The sequence below is a fragment of the Physeter macrocephalus genome, chromosome 20 (genome assembly GCF_002837175.3).
Source record: "Physeter macrocephalus isolate SW-GA chromosome 20, ASM283717v5, whole genome shotgun sequence".
Lineage (NCBI taxonomy): Eukaryota > Metazoa > Chordata > Mammalia > Artiodactyla > Physeteridae > Physeter > Physeter macrocephalus.
Window position 1 is genome coordinate 65,512,962 of NC_041233.1, and position 10,512 is coordinate 65,523,473.

At 53.5% G+C, this 10,512-nt stretch overlaps 1 protein-coding gene across 1 annotated transcript in view; it reads left to right on the plus strand.

Annotated features, from left to right (window-relative positions):
• RBM20 (RNA binding motif protein 20) overlaps positions 1-4,293 on the plus strand; it is a 208,810-nt gene extending 204,517 nt beyond the window's left edge. Inside the window, exon 14 of the mRNA XM_028481282.2 lies at positions 1,869-4,293. Within this exon, the coding sequence (XP_028337083.1) occupies positions 1,869-1,979 (111 nt within the window). The 3' untranslated portion in view covers positions 1,980-4,293. The remainder of the gene's footprint in view (positions 1-1,868) is intronic.
• The last annotated feature ends 6,219 nt before the right edge of the window (positions 4,294-10,512 follow it).

Below are 10,512 nucleotides of genomic sequence, written 5' to 3' on the forward strand. Positions count from 1 at the left end.
GAGTGAGTGCAGACTTGCCAGGGCCTTGAATTCTAAACCCTGTGTTTTTTGCAGGGCAGCCGACTGCACTGTGTTCTGGGCCTCCGGGCCAAACCCCCAGGCAGACTCGCCTCCCCACAGCAGACCATTCCTGTGGTCCCAGGCATGTCAGGTCCAGATGCTGGCTAAGCCCCTTAACGCCCGCTAACTGCAGTTCAGGTTGCCCTGGTGCACCTGTCCTGAAGATGGGAGCCTCCATCGCAGGCTACCCGGATAGGGTTTCTTCCTATCTGGGAAGTGGCCTCGACAGAATGTCTCCGTCTACCCGGTCACACCCACTGCACCACACTCCATGTTACACGTGTGAAAAGGGAGGAATTCAGCCCCAAGTAGCAGGCGCTGGCTGACACCTAAGCCAGGCAGCTTGTAAACCTAGCACCCCCAGGAGGCCTTGAGGTAGGAGTCGGGTTGTTCTTTGAGGCAGGGTAGAAGGAACCTTCATTTTCTCTCTGCAATCCCGGCTGTACCCAGTGCTGGTCACGCTCTGAGAGAACCCACCAGAGTGATCGGAATAGCAGGTAGAGTCAGCGCTAGATGGGAAAACGAGACGCCTGCCCGGTCCAGTTGGTGGTACCCCCACCCGCATGCCTTCCCTGAGACCAGGTGGAGGAGAAACCCGGCCCTCCATCAGCAGCCTGGCCCGGAGAGATCCACGGTCTGCCCTTCTCCCCGTCAGTCTCACCCACCACTCAGAGCCAACCACAGTCTCTCCTAAAGAGAGCAGGTCGACCCCGTCACCTCAAGCACATCATCTTGTCTGACCCTCAGAATCAACCCTGGAGGAGGAAGGAGGAAGATATCATTTCTCCCATTTAACAGTTTCGGGTCTGGAGCTGGGAAAAGATGAGTGACTTTCCTCAAATCAGACAGCTGGTGCCACTAATGATAAAGGGCAACATTGCTGAGTGTTTGTTCCATGCCAGGCAGTGTGCTCAATCATTTATGGTACCTCTCTTGGACTTCACAGCAACCTTATGCAGTAGTTACTATATTACTCACACTTTACAGTCGAAGATGTTGGAGAACTTGCCTGCTGAGAGCTAGCATTTGAACCCGGGTCATCTGATGGCAAAGCCCACACACCTGACCACTGCGGGGGACTTAACCCCGCTGACTCTTAATCCAGTGCTTTTTGCACTGCCCTTGGCTGCCCCAGCCATCAGAGGATATGCAGCCGGGGCACCAGGCATTTTCCGGTTCCACCTCACTGCGTTGAATCCAGAATCCCAGGAGCAGCCCGACAGGCTCGCTGAGTTGGGCTGGGGGCCAGCGGGAGCAGTGAGTGCTCTGGGGCAGGGCGGAGGTAGCCCCCCACCGTGGAACCTCCGAGACACTGAGGCTGCCAGCCTGTCTGCTGGAGTCTCCAACGTCAGGCTGCGGTTTTGTCTTTCACAGTCGCTATAGGACAGAGCTGCTCCCCTCCCCACCCTTCCAGCCTCCCTCTCGTCCCTTTGCCTTTTACACGTGATGTGCTGCCTGGATACTAGAAATCTTTCTGGAAAACAAGTAGAGTTGTTGTGAGCATTAAATGAGTTTATTGAAGAAAAGCAGTTAGAATAGCACTTGGTCTGGGATAAGGCCTATGGATGTGTTTGCTATGGTTAGGATCTGTACTTTCTACCTTCTCTATGGGTCATTTGTGAACTAACATAAAGGGGGCGGAGCTTATCACTTAGCATGGGTCCTGGAGCCCTGGAAGGATCTGGGGAGGAAGAAGAGGGGTCCCACCCACTGGGCAAGGTGATAGGAGAGGGGGCCGAGGCACACCCCCCTTCCTCTCCCGCCAGCTCACCACTCTCTCTCCCCCCCGCCCCGTCTTTGTCCCACAGAAGTACTTGTCCCAGCTGGCCGAGGAGGGCCTGATGGAGACCGAGGGGGCAGGCAGCCCTCGGCCCGAGGACAGCAGAATCGTGCCGCACTTTGAAAGGAAAAAGCTTTGACATCCCTGCCACTACTGCAAGCGGGGAGAGGAGGGCCTGAGAGGTGGGGCCTTCCCGCCTTCCGGGACAGGAACTAAGGCCAGAGAGGAAGGAAGACCAGGCAGGCCACGTGGCCTGGGTCCGTCCTCAGAGACTCATGAAATGCCCCTGAAGCATCTGCCGGAGGCCTCACCGCGGTGTGTCCAGTCTGCTGAGGGGCACCCACTCTCTCCCTGTCGACTCCTGTTTCCTTCAAAGCAGCCTTTCAGTTTGCTTCTCTCTCTTCCTCCCCATCCCCCTCTCTCTCCCTCCTTCTGTGCCCAGGGTCATTTCCATTTTCATAAAATCCAACTTCTCAGGGATTTTCACAGTGTTCCGATTCTTGATGGGATAGGACAGGTCAAGCCAGCCTGAGTCTTCCAAAAAAAAAAAAAAAGATTTCACGGAGACTCCTGGGTTGAGAACCACGCCAGTGAACCTGGAGCAATTTCTCTGCCTGGCGTCCTGTGTGTGTGGGGAGCTGAGTCGGGTCCTGCAGTCCTGGAGGGGGGAACCCTAGATAGTCAGTGGGGCAGAAGCTGGGAGTTCCTCCAGCTGGACCACCTTTCTGAAAAGCCCTGATTTTCATAACTCTTTAATCCTCTCCGTCGTTCTAGAAGCCCACCAGATTCATGCCTTAAAATAAAATTTGAGGAGGAAAAGAGCCCTTCATTTTAGAAGCTCTGATAAGTTCCCCCAAGATGTATTTCCTTCCTCTTGATTTCAGGAGATGCCAGGGTTTGTTCTACTCTGGACAGTGAATTTGGTCTAGACTCACTTTAAGTAAAAATGAAAACAGAAGCATCTTCCCCCTCCAGTTAAAACAGCAGAAGGTCAGGGCTTCCGTTGAAGGTTGGCCTCCCAGCTGTAAATGGTTGGCTTGGGAGACACCAAAACGAGGAAGTGGCATCCACCCTTGACTCGCCCTTTGGGGCCTACACTCTGGGCTCCAGCAGCCTCACAGCGGGATGGTTTTTAAATGGTCTCTTGGAGGCAGGGGACACAAATGAGAGAGAGGACTGCAGGACTGAGGAGCATTTGAGGGTTGCCAGGTGTTTGTAGGTGGACCCTTTCCAACTAGGCAGAAGGTCAAGGGCATCTCAGAGTTGACCCCGTGTGCAGACTTTGATATTAAATGTTATGCAGCACAGAGCTCCTTCCCACCAGGCTCTGCCATACTGAAAGGTCAGTGGCTTCAGGCCCCAGACAGAACAGGCTGCAGGGTCTGCCATCCATTGGAAGGGTCTGGGAAAAGGTGCTGGGGGGAAATGAGGCTCAGCTGCAGCCCTGGAGAAACCCTTGAGAAGGTCAGAGGGGAGCCTGGTGCTACTTCGTCAAGCTGAGACACTCGCCCGGAGGCGGCCGCCCCAGCTCTGCCCCGGGAGACGGTTCCTGTGTTCTATTCCTGACCACAGGCAGGCAGACTAGGTCGAGATTGTGTGTTTTTATTTTAATTTTTTGCTTTTTTCTTTCAATGGTAGATAAGACTCTACTGCGCATTCTGTCCTCCGCACTAAAGGCAGAAGGGTAGAGAGATTATCTGAGTTGGATACTGACGTTTTATCAGTGAGGAAACTGAGGCGCGGAAAGGAGGGAGAAACAGAACATAAGAGGATCACGTGTAAACCTGGGGCAAGTGGTCGCCGGCAAGGAGACAACTGTGGGGGACCTGTGAGAGGGAAAAGTTCAGGCGAGCACCAGAGGCAAACAGTCCAGCTTGGACAGGTATAGGGAGAGGCTGGAGGCAGCAGGGAACCTGAACCTGGCATCAAGCAGCTGGGGCCTCAGCAAGGTGAGTGTCTCGAAGAGAGTACAGTTTGAAAGTGGTGACTCAGCCCAGACCTGATCCCCTCGCTGACTCCTCTGTTTTTTTAACCTGGTGCTCTGGAAACCCACCTCCTCCATTTTTCGGAAACCTTTGACCCTGTGTGTCTTCCTTCCCACTGGTGGGAAGTCAGGAGACAGCTCTCTGGCCTCCTTGCTGAACCTTGCTGGGAAAAACCTAAAGGCTAAAACTGCATTTTCAGAGATGCTGGCAGTCTTTTCTCCCAGCAAAGTGGAAGCTGACCCTGCCAGCTCATCCCCCAAGCAGCGTTTCCATGGAAATCTGGATGGCTGTTCCAACAGTTGAATTCCCTGGTAATGTAACAGCTCCCTTGCTGATAGACTGACCTTCCCCATATCTTAAAGCTGGAGAATGGCCCTGTGAAGGAGAGAGAAGAGGCTCTTTGCAGTCAATCAGAACCTTTAGTTTAAAAAAATCATCTAAGATCCTTTTTCTGTGTGTATATATATATTTATTTTTATTTATTTTTATACAGTTCCATTGGCATAGTTTCAACCACTCTATAATTTGCACTTTTTATTCCTACGTGTGTCGTACACAACGCAGTATTAAAAGCAACCAGGAAAATACTGATTTTTTTTTTTTTAAAGCTTTTCTTCAATGTTTGTTAACCATTTCAAAACGTCTCCCCGAAAAGGTTGTTCAAGAGCAACTGCTGCCTTGAGCAACAAATTTATTCGTACCCCGGGTTAACATAACAAAAGGCCTGTATACTTTCTTTTTATCGTAAACACCTGAAATAAAGTGTATCCACAGAGTATTCCCAAAGAATTTGGTAAATTTGATGTTGGTGTGAGCAGCAGCTGTTAGTATCAGGGTTTCCCTGGACACTCTGAGGCTGTGATCTGTTAGATTATACTTGAACTGGACCAGAGTTTGACTTTTGAGCTTATGAAAAAAAGAAAAACATTAGTTTATTTAAGTTTGAACTTGTAAAGTACTGGAATTTGTTGAGTGTCCCATAAATCGTCACCACTTTTCCCGATCTGTATAACTGACCGCAAGTGTTTGTGTTTTTACAAAAGGAAAAAAAAGATTTTTAATAAAGAGAATTAGAAAGCTCTTGAGTGAGTAGCCATCTGTCACACAGGGATCCCTCAACCTTTGGCTGGGGGATGCTCAGCGAGCACGGAAGTTGGGATTTGGTCCCTCTCTGAATCTAGAATGTTTCTGAAGAGTTGAAAAAAGAGGACACAAGAGGTTCCACTCAGGCCTCTGGGGGGAATCAGAGCTTCTCAGGGGTGAACCTCCAGGAGGGTTGAGTCCGGGAAAGTGGGGAGCTGCTGTTCCCCACCCCAGAAGTGTCAGATAGAAAAATCTCCTGGCCTCTTATACCCCCCGGCCCTTCTACTCAGTACTCTCGGATCTTCTAGTGGCCAAGCTTTGTTGTCCTACACCAGGGTCAGGCTGTTTCTGGAGGTTCCATCATTGTGAGGTGATCAGCGCCTAGCCTGGGCACTTGTTAGCTCTGTGGCTTCCGAAGTCCCGCTTCCTTGGTGTAAGGGCAGGTAATGGTATTAATCACCTCCCTGGTTGTTTCAGGGTTAAGATGATTGCTGGTGAAAGCACTTGCTATGCTGCATGGCCCTGAATCTGTTTTGTTTCGGGAGTCTGTGCTCAGGACAACAACCCTCCAATTTTCAGTGGTTCTTAAGTTCTTTCTCAACCATTTCTTCTAGCAAAACAATGCCAATCTCCTGGGACCAGTTAGCAAGTCCTTTGAATGGCCTGGAACCTTCTCTGGGCCTTCCCCTCCTGTTGGCAGTGCTCCTGAGTCAACGGGGAGGGGCTGGGCAGTCTGGCCCCAGAGGGCAAAGTGCCTGGGGCTGCCTGTAATTAGTGGGAGCAGATTTGTCCATCTGAGGTAAGTTCCCGTCAAGCCTGCTGCTGCCCGCCCCCTGCCCGCCCCCCCCATTGTGGTCATGGGAGTCTGTGCTCAGGACAACAACCCTCCAATTTTCAGTGGTTCTTAAGTTCTTTCTCAACCATTTCTTCTAGCAAAACAATGCCAATCTCCTGGGACCAGTTAGCAAGTCCTTTGAATGGCCTGGAACCTTCTCTGGGCCTTCCCCTCCTGTTGGCAGTGCTCCTGAGTCAACGGGGAGGGGCTGGGCAGTCTGGCCCCAGAGGGCAAAGTGCCTGGGGCTGCCTGTAATTAGTGGGAGCAGATTTGTCCATCTGAGGTAAGTTCCCGTCAAGCCTGCTGCTGCCCGCCCCCTGCCCGCCCCCTGCCCGCCCCCCCCATTGTGGCCATGGGAGGGCTGAGCTCAGGCCTCCAGTTCCCAACCAGGAGGGGTGGAGAAACATCCTTCCCCTCAAGTGCTGGCTGCGCCCTAGCAGGCCAAGGCAGTGGGTGGGCCTGGAGCTCGTCCTGCTGCCCTAAGTTCAGGATCCAGAATGGCTGGCGGTACCCTTGGTGCCCAGTCCCAGCGCGTCCCTCCACGTGGCACACCTCTTGCGGGCACCACGCACGTTGTATTCTGTGAGATGCCCCCGCCCCCCGGAGCTGTGCAATGGAGCCATCCTGCCAGGGGGCCCCCTGAATTGCAGTTCCTTGCCATGCCTGGGGGCTCCCGTTTGCTCTCTCGGGCTCCTAAGGGCCTGAGAGCCAGGTTCTGATCCAGTCTACCAGGCCGGAGCCCTGACATTCAGACCCAGGCTCCCTCCTTTCCCCAAGGATCAGCACCAGACTGCCCCAGCCTGACTGCCACGGCCCCAGACACTTGAGTTGCCCCTCGCAGGCCAGGCTGCTTAGGTACTGACCTTGGCCCTCATCTGGCCTGAGATCTCTGTGCCCCTCTGACATCAACAGCAACTGTTGACTGTCCCCCAAGGCAGTCATGGGACATCTGGGCTCACCCTCAACAGCTCCCCATTCTCCTTTCCCATCACACCGACCCTACAAAGCAGCCTAACCCAAGTGGATTTCCCAACATGTTAGAGCAGGATGGCCCCAGAGACCCCCAAGTCCTGGCCCTTCCTTTTACAGATGAGAAAACAGGCCCAGAGAGGGGAAGTGACTTGCTTAAGGTAACACCACTTATTGGTATAAGGTAAGAATGGAATCCAGATGTCCTGGGTGGTCCTACTGGGAACACATGGGGAGTTTGGATTTTTTTCAGCTAAATTATTTCATGAATTTTCTAGGTCTAGCCCTAGCTGGACTCCAGCAATCGGCAAGGACTCAAAACAAACCACTGACTTTTGTGCTTTGCATGGATCTGAATCACCTGGGGAATCCTGTTAGAACTAGAAATTCCTGGCCCTCTGCGTGGAGATTCTGCCTCACTAGGTCATGGGGGCTGGGGGTGAGGCATTTGCATCTTAGCAAGCCTCGTGGGTGATTCAGTGCAGGTGGAGTACACCGCTGGCGCTTTTAAAAAACGCTGCCCTAGATGTCAACCGGGGACTTCCCCAGCAGCTCCTGGAATAGAAGGGACATTTATTTTGTCCGGGGGGAAGGGCAGAACAGAAGTGAATGGAAACCATTCAAGGTAGGGAAGACTCCAGTGTGGAAAAGGCTTCAAGATGGGAGACAGGGCGGGGAGGAGCTACGGTCTGGCCATGGCAGATGGAGATGGTGGGAGCTGGTGGTGGTAGGGGGTGGTCATCAGACTGGGTTTGGAGCATGTGTCAGGATTTTTTTCAGTTGAATTCACACTTAACTGTGGTTAGGCAAAAGTCTTCCAATGGTCTCTTTACCCTCGTTAATGGCTGAATGCATTGTGATTATTAAGAAGACTCCTGGTGATAGGCTGGCCCCCTCAGGGCAGGGTGTTGTGCAGTCAGCAGGCCTTTTGGGGAGACTGGAGTCACAGGCAGCAGGGGAGTTCCCCAGGGCCTTGTCACTGCCAGCCGGGAACCCTGGGGTCACACACACTCTCTCCCACGCTCGGTGAGCCACCACGAATACTAGTATTAGCCCTGCAGATTATTAAGCCTATCTGCACGCCACACTCAGTGTGCACTCTGTAGGGACACTGTCTCTTAGCCTCTTTACAACGTTGAGAGACAGGCACCGTTATTCTCCCATCTCACAGATGGGGAAAATGAGGCTCAGAGACGCAAAGCGTTTGCCCAGGGACAGGCAGCCGGTAAGTGGCAGAGTTGGGGTTCAAACCCAGGTCCACGTGACTCTCAAACAATGCTTTTAACCACTATTCTCTACCGCCCTTCTCAGGGCTGGGGTCTTCTCTTGTTCCTGCTTCTTGCTGAAACCTTTAGACCCTGGGTGGGCCAGGAATAGCCGGCTTGGGAGGATCACAGAGCCAAATTTAGCTAGACTCAGGTGCTTATGACTGACCTCCTGATTGTTAAATTCCTGAAACTGATCTCAACACTTCCGCTCCTTAGAGTGTAGCTAAAGAAAGGCCTCCACCCACGCACTGCAGGAAAACAGGCAGGAAGGCTGAAGGTGCCCGAGCAACACTGCTTCTTCCTTCTCCCTACTCAGGAGCTTTCACCCGGGTAGCTGGATCCAGGGGGGAAGGGCCGGGGGAGGGCCGGGTGCGGGGGGCGGGGGGATGCTGCTTCTGCTTCAGGGCGGGGAGGGAAGTGCCTTGTTTTGTGTTCCTGGGGAATTTAGGGGTATAAAGGCGTGATCAGAAGGGGATTTCCCACTGCCCCAAAATGCGGGCCAGGCTTTGCACTTTCAGTGTTTCTTTCCTGAGGGGAACTTCATTGTTTATTTGCCGCTGCCTCTTAACAGCAAGGAGCTGAGATAATATACAACACAGGCCATGTGTGACCGACCAGATTAAGCCGAGGGAAGATTTTTTTAAGTGAGGATTGAGGAAACCTGGAGGCAGCAAGTGTGTGAGCAGTAAAGGCTGATGTGGTGGTGGTGAAGAAGGGTGAAATGTGATTGGGAGCCTCCTGGGAGCCAAGGCAAAAAGAGGAAGCATGCTCCCTTACTTGGCTCTCCTTCTTAGAATAGAGTATGCCAGTTAATCTGGGGAAATTGTTCTACTCGATTCCATACTCTAGAAGAATTCTCCTTTGAGACTGTACATGGTATGGGCAGGGGCACTAAGAGGCTTGGAGAATATCCTTAGGTAGCTGGCAGCCCAAAGTTGGAAGAGAACACAGTGGTGGCCCCTCTGGAGGGGACATTAGGATGGTCCCTGGTCTGTGTGAAGTGGTTCCTGATGTCACAGTTAGGCCTCCCAAGTGTCCAAATGCCTGACCTTTGCTCATGCCTGCCTAGCCCACATGAGCCAGTGTGCTGGTTTGAGTTGGCGTGTTTCAGCTTTTTTTCCAAACTTTTTCAAATTTCTCTTGTTTTTTTGGCTGAGCTTTCAGGAGCCGTGTCCACAGGACAAAGGGGCCACTGTCATCGCTACCATCTGACTGCTCAGCACACCCACCTGAGAACAGAGCACTCCGGGTGGGGACCCTGCCAGTCTGGATTCTGGGAAAATCTCGAGGGCATTTACTCTTTGGGGCTCCCCCGTGGGCTGACCTCAGCCAGGAGGGAACCCAGCCATACTGGGAAGCACTGACCCCCTCAGGCTGAGCCTGGAAGCCACCTCAAACCTGCCTGACAAGGACCAGCCCTGGGGAGGAGGGGGCGCAGAGGGCCCGCCTGTGAGAGCTCTCCTGCTGCCAGTGTGCAAGGCCAGGAGAGAGGGAACTTTCTGGTTCAGGGGCGGCTCCCTGTTTGGGCCCCAGGGCCTTGAGCCCCTGTGTCAAATCCACAGTGAACTCACTCAAGCTTGGGCAGACGTGGACCTCCCGCCACCTCAGTCTTCGCATCTGCACTTGATGGGTGTCTTGAGCTTGCCCGAGGTTGTTGAAGGGAAAGTGGGACTTGAGCGGGACTCGAGGTCAGTCACGAGGGGCAGTGGTTGCCTCTGTCCCTGCACTTCCCCCAGCCCCAGTGCTGCATGCCACAGGCCTGCCGGGAGATCTGGTCCTGTTACCATCTTCCCATCCCCGCTGGGGCGGTCCACCATCTGTGGGGGACGGGTCCCTCTCAGGAGCAAACACGGGTGCGTCTGCGGGGCAGGCTGACTCCTGTGCCATCCTGGCCTCTGGGCTCTGGATCCTCGTGTGCCTCCGCTGGCGCTACTCACTGCCTGCCTCTTCTCCACCCGCTTTCTCACCGCCAAAGCCTCCACTTGAGGTCCGGCCATGCTCAGTGCCGCATCGGTCCCCAAACAGGCCCCTTCTCAGCTCCTCGGTTTTGCGCCGGGTCCTCCCACTGCGTGGATGCCCTTCTCCTTTCTCTCTATTTGGAAACTATGACTTTCTTTAGCGTTCATTCTAAGTAAGCGTTACCTCCTTTATGAAGCCTTCTTTGAACCCTCTTTTTTCTGCCCACAGGTGTTACTTCTCCTGCACTGTGTCCCAGGACACAGTCCCGCATCTCTCTCTCTCTCTCTCTCACACACACACGCACGCACGCACGCACGCACGCCTCGCTTTTATAGCCCTTATCAGGTTGCCCCGTGGTCTGTTTATAGGTTTGTCTCTGCATGGGCCATTGAGTCTACAAGGGCAGGGAGTGTGTCCTGCTGCCCTGTGCCCGCCACAGAACAGGCACCAGTGACTGTTAGTTGAAGGGCTAAGCAGCCCCCTTGCCCATCCCTGGGACTGGCTGCAGCAACAGATGCCTGAGCCCCAGATCTCTGCTCAGGCACCAGCTGCGCTGTAGGAACACGGTGTGTC